This window comes from Aythya ferina, assembly GCF_964211825.1.
Source record: "Aythya ferina genome assembly, chromosome: 4".
Classification (NCBI taxonomy): domain Eukaryota; kingdom Metazoa; phylum Chordata; class Aves; order Anseriformes; family Anatidae; genus Aythya; species Aythya ferina.
The window spans coordinates 10,018,735-10,036,915 of record NC_140300.1 but is presented as its reverse complement, the minus strand read 5'-3'; the positions used below and the strand labels follow the sequence as shown (position 1 = coordinate 10,036,915).

At 40.6% G+C, this 18,181-nt stretch overlaps 1 protein-coding gene across 3 annotated transcripts; it reads left to right on the top strand.

Moving 5' to 3' along the window:
- The first annotated feature begins 1,483 nt into the window (after positions 1-1,483).
- LRPAP1 (LDL receptor related protein associated protein 1) lies at positions 1,484-10,454 on the top strand. 3 transcript variants are annotated; one of them, XM_084517517.1, is made up of 9 exons: positions 1,484-1,898; positions 4,417-4,561; positions 4,897-5,021; positions 6,674-6,794; positions 7,709-7,867; positions 8,397-8,479; positions 9,206-9,382; positions 9,723-9,765; positions 9,860-10,454. In XM_084517517.1, exons 1-9 carry the CDS (start codon positions 1,719-1,721, stop codon positions 9,880-9,882), a joined length of 1,056 nt encoding a protein of 351 aa, XP_084373643.1. In that variant the 5' UTR covers positions 1,484-1,718; the 3' UTR covers positions 9,883-10,454. The 3 variants fall into 3 exon arrangements, with proteins under 3 accessions (XP_084373643.1, XP_084373642.1, XP_084373644.1); XM_084517516.1 differs by having other exon boundaries at positions 9,723-10,454; XM_084517518.1 differs by lacking the exon at positions 9,723-9,765 and having other exon boundaries at positions 9,206-9,407.
- The last annotated feature ends 7,727 nt before the right edge of the window (positions 10,455-18,181 follow it).

The following is an 18,181-nucleotide window of genomic DNA, read 5'->3' as shown; positions in this document are numbered from 1 at the left end:
CTACTCCTTCTTTCTGAATTTTTCCCCATTGTAGTTCAAAACTTCAAGCAAACAAATGTGCAAAGCTACCCATAGCTAAGCTTAGTACAAGAAAAAGAGTGGAAATCTGTAATAGTTTATATAGCATTGAGGTCTACTTTATTTGCAGAGAGACTGCAAATTCAATCAATACTTCAAATGACAGACAATATGAAACCATCTGTTCCAAAATGACTCAACAATACACATATATACTGTAATAATGAGACTAAAACAAGCTCTAGAACCTAAAACTGATGTGGAGCAGTCTAGAAGATTTGGATAAATCTGAAGGGCGTGTTTTCCCACCATCATTTCACTAGCATACTACAATGTTCGAAAACCATCAATATCTCCCTTTATTTTAGAAATGAGGCAAGCCTGTGATACTTTTGCCTGCTTCTGCAATTCAGTTTTACAGCAACAGCTTCTCAGCCCATATAACTGAGAATCTCAGTGTTAACTTAGGAAAATGTGGAAGAGAAGAAAGATGCTTTATATTGCTTATGAGGCAAAAATAAGTCCAGTAAAAATCCTCCTCAGGGCATCGTTCTCAGAAATCTCATTATAGTTCACACAATCTATTTGTTTTCACAGTACTGATTTATAATGCATGAAGGCTTGGTGTTGACAGTACTACAGCACTATGCTTTGCTTTGCTCAAGGTCACACATGAGGTCCACTTAATGAAGTGAACCTTTGCTTCCACCACCAGCCAGGCTCTGGCACCATTCTAAACAAAACTCAATACAGAAATGTCCAGCTATACCAAAGACCCCGTAATACAAAAGCTTTGCAGTGCACAGAGGATTTATATAAAAAGAGAAGACGAGAGAAGGAAAAGCTTTCTTCACCACCTTCCCCTCAAAAACACCCACATGAAATGTGCCCTGTGTCTCAGTGCCAGTGCACATCCCCTGGGCTTCCATCATAGCAATGTTCAATTTCAGTGGATTTCTCAATAACCAGGGTAGGATTTATACCCATCCTGGATTAATTATTGGACATCTTCCCAGCATTACATACTTTACCAGACTTAATCCCCTCCAGAAATGTTCAATGGCCTTCTATACCTGTTGTGTGCTTGCTGTGCATAGGAAGCGCTGTGATGGAAAGTGAGTGCCATGCAGCAAGGGGCACTCCTGCCCCAGAGCTGCCCTCAGCAAGCACCAGTGACCAGGGGGCTGTTCTCATAGTTCATCCCCTTTGCTAAAAACCCAATGTAGTCACCATTATTTTTCGTACCATCCTCCTTCTCCCCACACCAACAAAGCCAAAGGGCTGTCCCCTGCTATCACCTCCAAAGGAGGACCAAGCCTTTCCCCCTCACTGGGATATTCAGGAGCTATCGCTGTTCTTGCTTTCCACCCTTCCTGAGCAGCCTATTCTTTTTTTCTGCACACTCTTGAATACTGTGCTAATGGCAGAAAGTTTTGTTCAAGCAAATGTGCAGTGCATAGACCTGCCAATGTCCCCTTTGCCTCACACAGCTGATAACGACACCTCGCTAAAGGAAGGACACACGTGGCCCCTGTTAGGAACTGGGCGAAAGAAAGTGCTCTCTGAAACTACTACATGGGAAATAAATAAATAAATAAATAAAAAGAATTTCCAGCCCCTTTTCCGATGCAAACGCCCCCTCCCCTAGCGGCGGAGGCTGCCCGGCATTTCGGGACTTGTAGTTCCCCGCGCTGTGCGACATGGCGGCTCCGCGGGCGCTGGTAGTTTTGGTCGCTACTTTCCTCCTCGCGGCTAGCTCCCGGGCCAGCAAATACTCCCGGGAGGCCAACGAGGGGCTGGCCGCTGCCGGGGCCAAGCGGCGGGAGACCGGGGAGTTCCGTGTGGTGAGGCTGAACCAGGTTTGGGAGAAGGCGCAGAGGGTGAGTGGGGTCCGCGGCGGTACGAGGGGGGGATGGCGGGGATCGGGGCCGGCCGCGGCGGCTGGAGCGGGGCGGGGCGGTGCGGCCGGAGGAGAAAACCCGGGGACTCCCGGATAAAATCCCGGCCGTGCTTCGCTAGACCCTCGGCGTGGGGTCAGGCCTTGGGGTGCCGTGGTGTGTCCCCGGGTTTTAGGCCTGGCTGCCCCTGGTGGGCACCTCGGAGCAGCAGCCGCAGCGCCCTGGGGACCCTGCGGTTTTCTCGCAGGTGTCTCGTTTCTCTTTTCTGTCGCGTGTACCAGTGTTATAGGAGTATGCCTGCCCGTCATTATATCCAGTGTATTGCCAGCAAGTGGAAGACAGTGAAGTCCCTCAGGTACCAGGGAGGATCTCAGACTGACCCCTATACCTGTACCCTGAATGCATTAACTCTTTTAATGGCCACGTTGTGTTCATCCTGTCCTGCTGGAAGGCAGTGGCTAGAGTACAGAACTAGTGAGATGATTAGTCATTTCCTTTCCTTTACAATTAATAGCAAACTTTTTACTCTCAGAACATCAGAACACAATTCCACTGAGCAAAGCAGTGTTACTTGTGACCACCACAGCACTGACACTCTGGCTGTCCAGGTCAGCCTGCTCCAGAAAAACAAATGAGTAGCTGACTAAAGTTTAGGGTTGTTTGTTTGCTTGTTTGTTTTTAGCACATAAAAGTAATAACTAAACTGGTTTCTGTTAAGTGCTTAGCTTTTATCAAACAGTTCTCCAAAAGTAGTAGTAAATAAGAGTAATAAGAGTATAGAGAGGCTTTAGTAGCAGAGGGTTCAGAAGTTTTAGTATGTTCTATAAATTTTTTATTTATCTATGATTCTAACCACTCTAAACTTGGTAAGTTATTCCAGTAAGCTAAGTGCAAGATACAGAGAGAAACTTGGTGTAAAAAATTGCAATAATTAAGTAGTCTTGTGTCTCTGAATGTACTAGAACAGACTAAACTGAAACCAGAAACAATAACGTGCATAGGTTCGTAAATTCCTGTCTAAAGGAATGTAGTGCAGTAACACACTTATGACATTTTTCCGAGTTATTTTCAAATAACCTGCTAACAGCCAGATGAATGGCTGTCTTTTCAGTAGTATCAGTTTAAACATCCATTTCTGGTGTTGAAAAATAATACCGAGTTCTGAATCTGTGTTTATTAAAAATCCTGGATTCTCACAGGAAATGAGAATTTTTGTATTCTTTAAATTGATTTTAATGGGAAAAAAAATCCTGCAAATACATATATCCTAGGACAGATAAGCCTGGCTGGTTCAGAGCTGGATCCAACCTCCCAGGAGCTGGCTGCTTGGGGACCTGAGGTAGATCAACTGGGAGAGCTCAGGCAGAACGCCATTGGAAGTCATGCTGCTAGCACGTTTTTGATTGCTGCTCTTCTCCAGGCTTTTCTTCACCTTCTTGTTATAAACACACATGCAAGAAGTTCTTTAGCTTTAATATGATTTGTGTCATTTCTCTGTTTTAAAGTGAATAACTGAAGTGCCAAATTTGAACATTTTGGCTCATCTTACAGCAATACCGCTTAGCCAACTGCATGTTAGTCATAGTCTTTGTTCCTGTTTTCTCTGTGTATTTCACAAAATTTCAAGCTGACCTATCATGCATTTAAATCTTTTTTTTTTTTTTTTTTTTTTTCTTCAGTATCTTCCCTTTTTCTTCTGTTATGTTGGAAGGGAATATCTCCAGGTTTTCTATGTGCATAATGTGCATAAGCCATGTTGAGAAGCGATCTGGGTAAACTGTGTGCTTTGTTTCTAGTAAAAGTTGAGATAAAGTGGTTCTGTGACCTGTAAGGCCATCATCAATGTCCTGCTAGTCTGCAAAACCGTACTGACAAAATTTACCGACTCAATTGAACTGTGAGGTTAGAAAACTGTGAGGTTAGAAAGTGGTCCACGAGAAAGGTTGTGTGGGGGCAATGACACATTATTTGAGAAGTTTGGTCATAACTGCATTTTGTGAATTATTGGAATGGAATGGATTTAATTCTCTGACTTAAATTTAAATCTAAACGAAGCTAAGAAAGGGGAACAACAGGTTAATTATTTTTTCTTTCATATTCCTTGTCATTGGTACTGGGCATTTTTACAATAGGGTTGTTTTCAGAAGACAGTCCCATTAAAAGAGGGGGGAAATCCCATTTAAATATTACTTGAAGGAACTTGCAAGAAAGATAGAACTTTTTAACCCCTGCACAATTTCACTGTTGTCAACATAGCTAAAGAGATGAGAGAGAAGGCTACATTATCACAGTCTGTTAACATTAATATGCAGAGGGCATAGCCATGTTCACAGACGAGATGTATGAATGCTGTCGCTCATACCTTCAGACCCATGTAGGGGTAAAAAGAAACAAATGCTGTGCTATACTGGCTACATGTGCTGTACTGGCTTCTAAGGTAACTTTGCAGCAAGAGATGACACCATATAACTGAAAACAAACCATTCTCTGTTCTCCTTAGCTTCATCTCTCTGCTGTGAAACTGGCAGAGCTGCACAGTGATCTAAAAATACAAGAAAAGGATGAGCTAAGCTGGAAAAAACTGAAGGCTGAAGGGCTAGATGAAGACGGAGAAAAAGAAGCCAAGCTTAGACGCAATTTGAATGGTAAGGTACATCTTTGCAGAAGAGGTTTAAGCTTTGCATCAAATATATATATGGTTAGACACCTGTGTAAGTGTTTGAACCATTAAATACTAGGTTGTCTTTCAAGATGCTGAGCGTGCAGCAGTTCTTTGGAGGTGAGTAGGGAACTGCAAGTGGATAACAGCTTCCTTTGCTCCTGGTGTTTTCAGAAGTCATTATACCTGGGGCCTTTGTGTCTTAAACTGTTAGCCTCTCCACTCTAAGCTGCAAAATCCAGCTCTGGAAGTTAAGGATGCAGCCTATCATCTTCCATACATCCATAGTTGGTTTTAATGTGTCTTCTATTCCCCGTGCAGTCATTATGACAAAGTATGGAATGAATGGAAAGAAGGACTCTCAACTAGTCGATACCAACTACATTAAAGATGGTACAGAAAGCGATACACTGGATGATCCAAGACTGGAAAAATTATGGAGCAAGGTGGGTAAAATTTCCAGGAATTGCCATGTTGGAAATCTGTGTTTTCTTCTCTTCTGAGTGCTCTCATATTTGGAACTGAATAGGTTTACTGCTTTGTTTTTTAAGTACTGGCCAAGCTGCTGTGCTCTGTAGCTCAGATCTTTGTGCATTAAGGGCATCCCACCTGCATCCAGGTCACTAGATGTGGCAGGTGCTCTTTGCCAAAGAAAACACCCACAGCAGTCATGGAGGATAAGATCATAGAATCATCCTGAGTTGGAAGGCACCCACTAGGATCCTTGTGTCCAACTCCTGGCTCCACACAGGGCTACCTAAAAATTCAACCATGTCTGAGAGCGTTGTCCAAACACTTCTTGAACTCCAGCAGCTTGGTGTTCTGACCACTGCCCTGGGGAGCCTGTCCCAGTGCCCAGCCACCCTCTCAGTGCAGAACCTTTCCCTAACACCCAGCCTGACCCTCTCCTGTCTCACCTCCGTGCTGTTCCCTTGGGCCCTGTCACTGACCCCAGAAGGCAGAGATCTGCATCTGTCCTTCTGTGGCCCTGGCTCCGTTAAAGATGAACACAATTCTTCCTCAAATTTCACTAAATTCATGATTTCTCTTTGTTTTTGTTTTGTTTGTTTGTTTTGTTGTTGTGTTTTTTTTTTCCTGTTTTTCTTCTTGTCCTTTCTGGGCTTTTTTAAAAATTATACATTTAAAATATAACTTATTAGTGGAATTTTTAGAAAGGTGTTTGGGGGGTGTTAAATAAGAACTTAACCAACGTGGTATTCAAATGAAACCTTCCAGGATTTGCATTCATGCATAAAAAGTAGAAAGTGTATGGTCTATTTGGGCAGTTAAGACTGGCAAAGTAATTTACAAAAATGAGATAATGCAGTTTTTAGAAACAAGTAGATAAAGCAAAGAATTCTTAGAGTTGGGTAATGTGGTGGTAGCAAAGCAGAGAAAAAGATTTGCTGGGTTTTAAAATGTTACTGTAACTACATGCAGCTCTGGCAAGGAACATGATGTCATGCGCTCTGGGGAACAGTAAAGTGCATCACTTAGAAATATTCCCTAAGCAAAAAAAAGAGTTGGGATTGCATAAGTATCAAAAATGTTCACTTTTTGGTCATACATTGCAGGAAGTATGTCACTAGAATTGTGTGTTGTGTGCCAGCTGTCTGACCAGTGCTTCCCTCGTTGCTAAAAAGTAGTCCTGAGAGAAACAAATCACTGCAAAGTATGGTAGTGATAAAATCTTCACTGGCCAGTAGAATAAGATTTCTTGAGTAAAGACTGTGCTTAATATCATACTGCAGTCCTCATTCAAACAGTTGGTTGCATATGTGTCTCCACGGCCCTTACTTATTGATCAAATTGTTTTCCACATAATAGAAATGACAGAGGCTTTTCACTGGGTAGGCCATAGCAAGTCTGGCTTTGAAGGTCTGAAGCAAACTTCTTTGGGATATGATTAAAGCCACTATGTCCCATCATGTCTAAATCCTGCCGTCATACTAATACAAAGGGGTTCAAAACAAAAGATCTTAAAGAAAAGATGGGCCTAATAATTTTCTAAATGTCGTGGGAAGTGGGATGTTTTCATAGGTGAGTGCATGTCAGAGCATTTGGCCTGGGAAATATAATGAGTTCACGTTTCTTTCAGGCCAAGACCTCTGGGAAGTTCTCTGATGAGGAATTGGATAAGCTTTGGCGAGAGTTTAAGCACCACAAAGAAAAGATTCGTGAATACAATATTCTGCTAGAGACCGTGAGCAGAACAGAAGGTGTCTGAACATTTGTCTGATGCTTTGGGATCAGTACAACTGTTTCTCTGTCCACTGCCTCCATTGTTTCCAAGTTTCTTTGAAACTCCTTAAGTCTGACATTTCTGCCAGAACTGCTTTGCAGATGCTGACATTCCCAGATACTTGCCAGGTTTAGTTCTGCATTTGCTGCCAAAAGTCTTGCAAGCTAATGAAAGCGTTGCCATTTCAGTTTTCTGATTCTTGCTTATGTTACAAGCAGGGAAGACATCATCAGATTACCAATGGTGGCTGTTGTAGTTTACTAGAAATTAAGCAGTAAGCACTGCTGCAAAATGTGATCCTAAATCTACAGAATATGCATGTTTTATCTCAGTAGTGGGAGCCCAAGAGGATATGTATCTTTGGCACTGAGCTTCATGCTAAAGCACTGAGGAGCTGAATCCAGTTTGCTGTACTAATCCTAGCAAAAATTTTGTTAGAGCCAAAGTTTTCTAAAGCTCACAGGCAGCGTGACATTCTCATTGTAGAGCTGAAGCTGCTGGAAGTCGTTTCAACACTGGATGTCCCGACTGGCTCAAGAAATGTCTGGGTGAAGGGCATGGGATGTATCAGCCATATCTATCACATTTTCTTGGGATATTGCTAGCCTAAGAAAATAAGAACATTCCCTTACTAAAACTGTGACTGGTAGTCATAAGAGGTAAAAGGCATTTCTGTAATAGCACCCTCCGGAGCACTGAGGAGCATTGATCATAGTATTAACCCGCAAATGGAGTTATTGCTTCTCAGAGTCTAGTGTCAGTGCTTTATTATACTCAACTCAGATGCTGAGAACTGATAATATTTTATTTTCTCCAGATTTGAGGGATTTCTGGGGCTTTAGGCCTATCAGGATTTGACCCAGAATCAATAACACTTTTATATTTCAACAGATATCCACAAAAATGTCATCAACCCATCTGAAGAGAACCTGGTGAAAGAGGAAATCTTGCACAACAAACACAGAGAGCTCAAAGACAAGCTAAGAAGCATCAATCAGGGATTTGAGCGTTTGCGAAAAGTCAGTCACCAGGGATATGATGCCACCAGTGGTATGATACAGTATTTTTTTTATGTTTATTTGGTATCAATTTCATTTTTTAAAAAATCAATGGGAAAGTAATGATTATTTAGTGTCACAGTACATGGTGTTGCTACTAAGAGCTGAAAAGATAGAGCCAGGTTGTTCTATTTACAAGCTGACACTAAAAGCCTAATGTAAGGAGAGCAACAACCTGTAAAGAGTGTAGTTCTGTATTCCATGCCCACATGGGAAGGGATATTACGCCTTCTGTAACAGGAAGACAGATATATGAGACAATATGCAGGGCAAACAACACCATTATTCAGTTTCTAGGGTTTGGGGTTTTTTTGCTTTTTAAAAAATACTTCCTACAATGCTATAGTTCTAAGTTAAGTACTTGGATTTTTTTCTCCCTTTTCCTCCATATAGACATATTAGTAATGCAGTGTTTAGTGTATCCTTTTGTATGTGTGTGCAAAGGGACACTCATCATGCACAGGAGGTGGGCATAAAGGCATTATGTCTGGATTTTCATTCAGTGATATGTGTTTCTTTAGAATTTGAAGAACCAAGGGTGATCGATTTGTGGGACATGGCGAAATCAGCCAATTTCACTGAGAAAGAACTTGAATCTTTTCGGGTATGTAGAATCTCGTATGGAAAGCTATTTTCCCACTTAAATGTTCTGTGTTACTCTTAATGCAGTCACTTCTATCTTGCTCTTCTATCAGACGCCAAATAACAATCTTTGATCAGGATATTTGAAATATACAAAACTAGTCATGTGTATGGTTCCATTATAATCAGCAAAACGGAAGTGTCATCTTACTTACTCACATGTAGCCCAATGCCCAATTCTCTTGCATTACAAAAGAAGCAACTGTGTTTTAATTACACTACATGCAGTGGCCCTGCTTTTACAAGTGTCAGAGGAAAGCCTGCTGAAGTCTCCAGCAAGGCTTCTACTAACCTCAGTAAGATGTTTTTGTCAGAATTTTACAGTAGCGTAAGAGGTAAATTTTGCCTTCATATCTGCCCCAGCGAAAAGAAAAACTCTATTCCAACAGTAAGAATACATAAACTTTTATTTGATATTCACTGCTGTCATCTCCTAGCACCTCAGAGACATCAGCAGTCTCAAACTGAGGTCTCTGCAGCAAGTTGTTTTCAACATCTTCCTTCAAAACTGGGTGTCCGGGTGGTGGTGATAATGTATTGTACAGACATTCTTAAGAAGCAAAGAACTGAAAAACTTACAGTGCCAAATTCAATAAAACAGTATTTAGGGATGTTTTGCAATAAAAGAGAGGAAAGAGGAAGCCTTGGAAAGAAAATACTGTGAAGCTGTTTGTATTTATTGTCTTAGGAGGAGCTGAAACACTTTGAAGCAAAAATTGAGAAACACCATCACTACCAGAAACAACTAGAGATTTCACACGAGAAACTGAAACATGTAGAGGGAACTGGAGATAAGGAACATCTGAACAGAAATAGAGAGAAATATGCCATGCTGGAAGAAAAAACAAAAGAGCTTGGATATAAGGTATGTATAAATCCAACATACATACGTGTTGAAAATTTAACTCAGTAGCAGAGGGAATGCCAATTATCCAGTGCTGATTTTTCATGCAATGTGAATGACTTTAAGAGTGAGAGGTTAAGGCACACCTGTGCTCCATGTTTATTACAGGATACACAATTGTTTTTATAAACTAATTCTAAAATGCCTGAAAACTCCCTAGTCTCAGCCCTTCCTAAAAGCTGAGTACTTTTGTCGCAAGTACTGATAGCAAACTCTGAATATATTATATTAATTTATTTACTTTTTCATCATTATTCATTGTCTTATTAAATTTGTTTTATTTGTTTTGTTTTCCTGCTAGGTAAAGAAGCACTTGCAAGACTTATCCAGCAGAATCTCTCAAGGTCTTCAACACAATGAATTATAAACATCTGTTCTCCTTCATGGGATCCATCTATGAACACAAAACAAATAATGGTGGTTTTTCTTTCTGAACAGGATCCACAAAGCTGTCTTTCTGAAATACTAAGGGTTGAAGAAGGTTGTCCTGTAAGAAAACTTCTTTTTTTTGGTCCACTTAGTTTTGTATTTGCACTATTAAATTAAATGACTACATTAGAAATTTAAGTTGCACATCTTGGATCATGTAAATCATACACGTGTATCAAGTAACAGCTTTTGAAATAAGTAGCCATTTCAAAAGGAAACACGTGTGAACTTCCAGAACATTCCTGGTAGTAGAAAAAAATACAAATCTTGTAATTAGTTAAGGTATTCTGATAAATAAAAGCAAGCACTGAGGTAGGGGACATTAAAACAGAGGTCAGAGAAGTTTTTTATTTCCATGTTTGACTTAATGACTTTCCTACTGAAGGTAACTAAAATATTTCTACTGAGTTGAGCAGTAGTTCAGAGCTGCACTGTATATAAATCTTCCATGTGAGATGGGGAGGAGGGATAAGGAGGACAAAAGTACTGAGGTCAGTTCACAACTTCCAGACTAACACATCAGAAGTTACTGAATGTAAATGTACAATTGTCATTCATTGTTGCTTGGTTTTGTTACATTTAGTCATTAAAAATCAAGACAGGATACCTGTGAGGTGTGGTTTTTTTAATTCCCTCCTGTTCAATGACAAGTATTCAGACTTTTTTCTGAGAACTATGTGTATTGCTTGGAACTAAAGTTCACTCATATACTAGTTTTTAAGACAGGAAGAGTAGTTTTGCGCCACAAGAATGTGTTTCTGTATTCTGAATAGGTGGACGGCTTTCTAAAGCAGCTTGTCTCTTGAGTACGTACTCCAGTAAAATCTCCAGTAAAGGTTATTATCACTTTGCCTTTAACTCTGTTGGTAAAGATTAGCCACCTGGGTTGAAATTTTCTACAGTACTAATGCTGACCCTTTTGTTCTAAGGAATGTTTCACGTGTAGCTGCACCAGCAACAAGGCTAAGGCAAAGGTCCTGTGTAGGTAAATCATTACAGCTACTTGGTTGAGAAGCTCATTCACTCACATATTGCGGAGCTGTAGCATGCCACGTGAGGAGACTGTCTTCAAGACTTGCTTGCTATACCTATTCTGTGAGAAATAGCAAAAAGATGGTCAGTCAGAATCAGCCACTGTGTGTGTTACTTAGATAAGTCCTGCGTCCATGGTGGGTTAAATGTAGGATGATTGTGCATGTAAAGATTATTCTATAACGTGCAAGTGACCTGAACTGAAACAGTGGTAGCAGTCCTACTTTGAGATCCTGAATGTCTTATGTTGCATCAGTAAGCAATTTTTTTTTCTTTACCATTTTTGTTTTAATGTAAGATGTTACTTATATTCCAGAGAACCATAGCCCATCACTAGAAACACAGGCTTAGTATTAATAGTAGCAGTGGGTCAGTTAGTTCTTAATAATAGTATAATTTGAACATATGCACTATGTACATCCACAGAGGAAAGGAACTAAGCAAGCACCGAAATCTGAAAAGTTCTACGTTCAGAGTTAATACCTGCTTGTGTTTGAATCAAGTGATAAAATGCTAGCTGGGTTGTATGTGAATGGAAAAAAAGCTTTTACTGAAGTGGGTTCAGAGGCTCCTGCTGGTGGAAACCTGTTGCATGAGGGGAAAAGCAATGATCAGTATCTCAGCCTTCACTGAAGGAGGGCAGAGAAGCTGTATACTCTGCACGAGAACATACATCACAAAGCTGGGTTTCACCTTTGGGGTGTACCTGAAATCGAATATGCTTTCTGAAGAGTTCTTGAAGAATTTTGGAACAGTAGAAGGTGCTGGCTTCACAGAACACGTAACTGGGGTCAGAGCAGCAGTGGTGATGGCTGTCTCCGAGTGCACAGCTGCTTCATCAGGCTAGCAGCTGCTGCCCTGGTGGGAAGGCACTCCCTGTAAACAGAGCTGATGGCTATACCACCACAGTGATCAGACTCAAAGGCCAGGTAAGCTCCAGCAGAAAGAGAGAGCACTTGGCAAGTGCTTCAAAGTACAAGAGACCGACAATATATTTACATATCGCTGTAATTTAAAATTAGAAACAAGACATAGATCATCAATGGCACAGATTGGAGATTGGGATTAGTACAGTCGCTTCACTTTAGTTATTGAACGCTGCTTTAAATGAGTTATTGGGCCCAAAGATTGCTCATACAAACCTAGAGGGGAAAAAAATCCTAAGCATCAGTTGTTGCAGCCCCCAAATCCAACTTCCTCCTCAAATACTCTCTAGCTGAGCCAGGCTCTGCAATAACACAGAAGCCATCAGAAATGGTTTCCATTCCTGGCAAGGCTCTTTGCTGCTTTCTGTACTTTTTTAGATCTGGAGACAATGCACAGGCTAGTCTATGAAGCCCGATTCCCCTTTTATCTGTAGTCTATGCCTTCCACGTATCGACGTATGTACATCCGTTAATTATTGCAGTTTTTAAGCCATCAAAACACTTAATGTGGTAAAAATAACAAGAGGGGGTAGTCTGAGATGATAAGAAATTTTAAAAATAGTTTGAATCACCACTCATATTTCTGTAAAAAGTAACAAAAATTCAAAGCCAAGAAAAAAAAAAAAGGTATAAGTGAAATATTTAGATCTACATCCTGCCTAGTTCACATATACAGTTCTGTGCTTGGTGCAGGGTGAATAACAGAGTTCACAGGTGAGACTGCATGGAAAAGATGACTGAATAGGAAAGCTCTAACAGCTTATCCTGAGGGTTGAACTTTCTGCTTCTCTTCCTTAATTGGTATTTTATCTGATCCTTTTGTAATTATTCAAATTACAGTTTTTTCAAACCTCTCTGAGAAACAACTTGTAATACAAAAGTGGGAGCAGAAGAGGGAGGAAAAGAACTGTTATTTATTAGGAAAAAAAGATTGTAACATTTTGTCCTTTATACAGCCTGTCAAACTCTGCCCTAAAAAAAAAAAAAAAATCAAATTAAATAAATGTGTCAGTGATTTTATATAGCACAGATTTTATTTATTAAACAGGTTGGGAGGTAGGAAGTGAGCAGGTAATAAATACACCAGGCATTGCATACAACAAAAATAACCAAGTCTTTCTTAAAATAAACATTGTGTCCTGTGTGCTGGTAGAGGAGCTCAGATCATATCATCCAACCATGACAAATAAAGGACATCCACTGCAGCAAATGTAATGCTGTAATGATGTTCCCCGCTCCCCTCCCAAGGGGCTTTCATGCCTAAGAGATCAGGCAATAGCAAGAGTTTCTGAATTCAGAGACCATTTGCATTTCATAAGCTGCAGGTGAGGTGCCAACACCTCCCAGCCCCAGGAATCCAACATGCTGCAGTGCCCAGAAACCAGACCATGGCACTGGCAGCTCAGCTGTAAGCCGTTCAGCTCAGGAGTAACCTACACCAAGGCAACACACAGCTCACAGTTGGTTCGCAACACACTCATCGTCCACAGACCTTCCCTGTCATCATTTGCTACTGCTTTCAAAGCTGTATTTGGGTTTGGGTTTTGTTTTGGTGTTGGCTTTTGTGTGTTTTTTTTAAGGCACTGTTTCACATACAAAAATCTACCTGTAGTACATAGGCAGCTCTAAATGCATATTAAAATATCATTATTCTTTCCATAGTTTTTAATTAGATTAGAAAGTCATGAAATATGTCAAGACATATAATAGACTGTTACTTGAAAAACGGATCTATCCCTGTAACACAGAACAGAGAGCTATGAAAGACAAAGACTGCATTTTCCACAGACCCTGTGTTATCTAACAAAAAACCTTCGAAATACCAGAATCGGTGTTCTCAGATACAACACACACTTAACATATAATTTCAGGCCATTCACATGTCAGGAAGCAGGTCATTAATCTACAGAAAAAAAGACTAGATTTTTTTTTTTTACTAGCATCAACACTCATAAAATAGAAAAAATCCATCCAGTTTAGCCAAAATAAATTTATAAACTTTCATCCACAGGAAATACTTCAAGTTGAGCCATATTTAGTACAGCAATGATGGTAACTCAAATGCTATCAATACCCCCTAATGCACTCACATATCCAAATCCTCACCTTTATTATCCCACCACTCAACACGAGTGCTTTCCTAAATCAAAAAGACTACACAGATATTAATGCTTAACGTGTGAACATAAAAATGATGGGTACGTTAATATAGTATGTAGATAGTTTTTTACTTCACTGATGTGTTAACTTACCAGAAAACTATACACATCTGTTTTAATAATATTTCTTATAGTTTTAAAAATTGCCTGTCAAGAATGGATCTACCATAATTTAAACCTAGTGATTTTTTAAAGGACAAAATGTGTGTTGAATTTCTTTGAAATAAACCTCTTTCTAAAACAAACTGATATATAATGTACCACAGTTACAATTTTCCAGGTCACTTACTCTAAAGAGGGAAAGGAACCACATTATGTTAGGAAACATGCTGAGAAATGAAAGCCCACATATGAAACCAAATAATTTGCAATTCTTGGCATCACATCTGGATGTCTAGCATCAACTTCAAATTCTTACTTTCTAATTCAAGACATCTGAACCAGAACCATTACCTGAATGTCCTTCAATGGGGAAAGAGTTCATTCTCCAACCTTAATTCAGACCATGCTCTGTGGCTCCCACTTACCTTACTGGATGTGCATGTGGTCATTAGACCAGTAGAAAATCATAGTGCAAACAGTCTTCATCCACACCAGTTTGTGGGGCCATTGCCAATCTAGTATCTGTTCCATTCTGAAGAAAGCAAAAGGGGAGTGAAACAAACTCTGCAAAATCTCTGAAAGGAGAGACTTCCATGGCAAGAGGAATCATGAGTTACTGGATTAGGAATCACAAGTTACTGCTCATTTCAGTCAACAGCAGGCTGCTGGCGGTGGGAAATGCAGCAAATTTCACCTGATTTTTGTTAGGAATTTTTCAGATTATACCTTTTTCCTAGTTCATACCAAACAGGAAAAGATTCTCACATGAAAAACCCATTCCAACTGTCTGAACAGCATCCACACAGGCAAATATAGCCTGGAAGACTGAAGTTACCTTTTTCCAAGCCCTTCTTCAAACAGCTAATAACCGTGATCTATACAGGCTGCATCCATCTTAGGCAATGTTTGCATTATCTGCAGTTTGCTGGCGTCTCTCTAAACCCTTCTTCCTGATTGATTACTTCAGGTCTTGTGCAAACTGACCCTCATTCCCTGGCAGAGAAATGAGCCTTGCAGAACTGCAAAGCAAAGTCTCCATTTGGGATTTTTCAAAGGTGTTCTTAACAGTTGTTTGCCTTCTGATTTTATTGGCATCTGTAGAAATAGCTATGCTGGAATTTTTGGAATTAAAAAAATAAATAAATAGCCAATATACCCAAAAAGGGCAGTCAGAAGTTCAAATCAAAGTAGCTCTGCCACACAGAGGATTACAGAAGGAACAGGAGCGAGCACATTTAGCTACAAGAATACAGCGAGATTAAAAACGAGTTCTCTTTAGCTCCTTCAAACCAAGGAAAATAAAAATCCTGTTCAGCTTTGACCACCTACAACTTTCCAGTGCAGCCTTAGAGCCTGAGAGTTCAGGCCTTTTTGTACTGTCAGCCTGAGAGCCAGGGGTAACACAGGCCTTTTCATAATGACAATCTTGCTGCTTGGCCACCAAGGTGTATTTTATCCACTCGCTTCCAGCTCCTGCTGCACTGTTCAAGGCAAGCACCTTGGCAATGTACAGACAAGGTTCTTGTGACAGCCCAGACTGAAGGTGTGAACAGCTGCAGACTGTAACTTGCATCTTGGCAGTTCCCCAACTAAATGGACAGCCGTGAGAGGGTCTAAACACATCAAATTCTGTCTTGTTCCATCTCCAGTAAGTCCCCCAACTATTATAAACAGGACTGACGATGCTGAATGCAGAACCAGGTATGCTTCAGCATCAGGCCAGGCTGCTCTGCACCAGCACTCACCCAATGTGAGTCACCCAGACTGGGCTTTACGCACACTTCTCTCCAAGGAGAAAAACAGCCACTGAAGGTGATTCTCTCCAAGGACCAAGCCATATATTCAGTACAGACTTGACCCCTTCACACAGCTGACGCAGGCACAACAGGACACGCATTGTCACACGTCCACCATGACAGTCTAGCAATTTGGAGTGGATGCAGGCATTTAACTATCACACAGTTTCTACTCCATCTCTGGTAGAGGTGGCACAGCAGATCTGTTTGAGGACACAGCAGCAACCTCAGCCTGATCCAAGAGATTTCGCATCCTTTCTGCATTCACGAGAAGCAGCAATGCAAGTGGCAGACTCCTGCGCCCATCCAAACGCAACAGTTCATAGGCATGAACACTCTCCTGCCACTATCCTACTCTTTTCTCTACAATCACTAGCAAATAAAAACTTGCTTTCCAGCTCTCTGCTGACACCTACCTACTTCTCTGCCAAACTCCCAGTAGGAATTTTTTGCTGTGCTTCTGAATTTGTGGCAAGTACTGCGAAGCTTTGCTTGTAAAAGGACAAAGTGCATGCAGCAGCCAAGGGCATGCCACAAGGCACGTCTTTCAGCAGCAGCAGCAGCAGAGAAACACTGATCTGTGATGAACCCGAGCAACTCCTTACATAATAAAATTTTGGTATCCAAAGGCCAGATTCCCTTCTGAGTACACAATCTGCTCTATTTTCTGTATGTTGAACTACCCATAAATTGTTAGCTCAGCCCACAGATAAGTAAAATTTAACTTATACAATATCAGGTGCTAGGATATTATTATTTTATTATTTTTTTAGGGATTTCACAACAGTGTAATGTAGAGATAAATTACTGTCAGGCTAAATCTGCTTTCTGATCCCACCCCCCACTACACATTCCTCAAATAAACTGACACTTCTTATTTCAGTAAAATGGTGATGTTACATACGCCTCGGTGTACACAGTGGGATAATAAATTTGAATTATTTCTAGATGCTCTGATGCAGACAAATGCTCAAAAGCAAGTAAATTTTAAAGTTAACTTCCCCTCACTCTGAAGTCCTTACCAAACTCAAAGTTCACTTGGTAGCTGCACTTTTCCAAACCTGACCACTGCATCATAATCCAGGATGTGAATTATTTGTACTCTAGGCTGTATCCACTTGATCATCACAGACCAAAGTGTCAGAGTGAGGCTACCATGAAGCCCATCATCTTTCAGGGAGAGCATGAAACCACAATCATCAGAAAAAAATCCTAACTGGAAAAAAAAAATAGCACTTTTCTTTAATTCTACTCACCCACACTGAAAAAACATATGTTTACATAGCTAGTCCTTACAAAATTCCACTGAATAAATTCTAAGTCTCCCATCCTTACTCTGATTTGTTTGGTCTTATTGCTGCATGATGTTAAAGTAACATTTGTTTTCAAACTTGACTGCAAAGTAATGCTCATGTAGCTGGCGGAATGATAGCTGAGGATCTTCCCAGGTAAACAGGGACACAAAACTGTAACAATGTCATCTAAAAGAATGCAGAATTTTCCCAGAAATGAGCAGCCAGCAATCTAAAAAATCCCACGTGTTCTTCCTGTGATCATTTTAGCAAAGAATGTGTATGTTATCCTGGCCATACTGGAAAAGGTACTAACTGAAGTGTGCATGTTGCAGCACCATTTTTATAAAGTGTAATCATCCATAATTCAAATTCAAGTATAGTTTTCCAAGCTACAATAATTAAAACTTGTTTGTTTAAGTCTACAGCAGGGAGGAAAGTGAGGAATTTTTCCAAGCTATTTGCTAAAAACAACTCTTGGGGCACATTTTCACGCACATTTAGATACCTAAAGGCACCTACTGGCATTTTCCCTGCAGGTGCCGCAGTGCTGTTAAAACCCAAGCAACTATTTGCATCATTCGACAAGAAAATGCCTCCAAACCCCAGCAGCACGTTTTTGACTTGGAGAAATTCCATCATCGAAATATAAAACTGTTCCATAACAGTTTGTGAGCAGCACCATAAAAACACACTGGAGCAGTAGTTACATTTGGCAGTAACCGACGGAGCAAGACGACCAGAGTGAAAGAGGCACACACATGTGACACACAGATGTGCAAAACAGATGCATGGCAGAGACAGCTTGGCGATGGCATAGATTGGTCCAGACCTAACTGTTATGCCCAGACACTTCCCTTGCTGACAGCCTGCTTTCTCATCTCTGAGAGCACTGTCCACAAAATGGCACATTAATATATTTCAAGAACATCCTACAGAAGCATCAGCAGCATCACATGGTTTTGTCCTTCTCATAGTTGATTCCCATACTCCTGGTATGGGAGAGAAGGGGAGAGCTCACTAA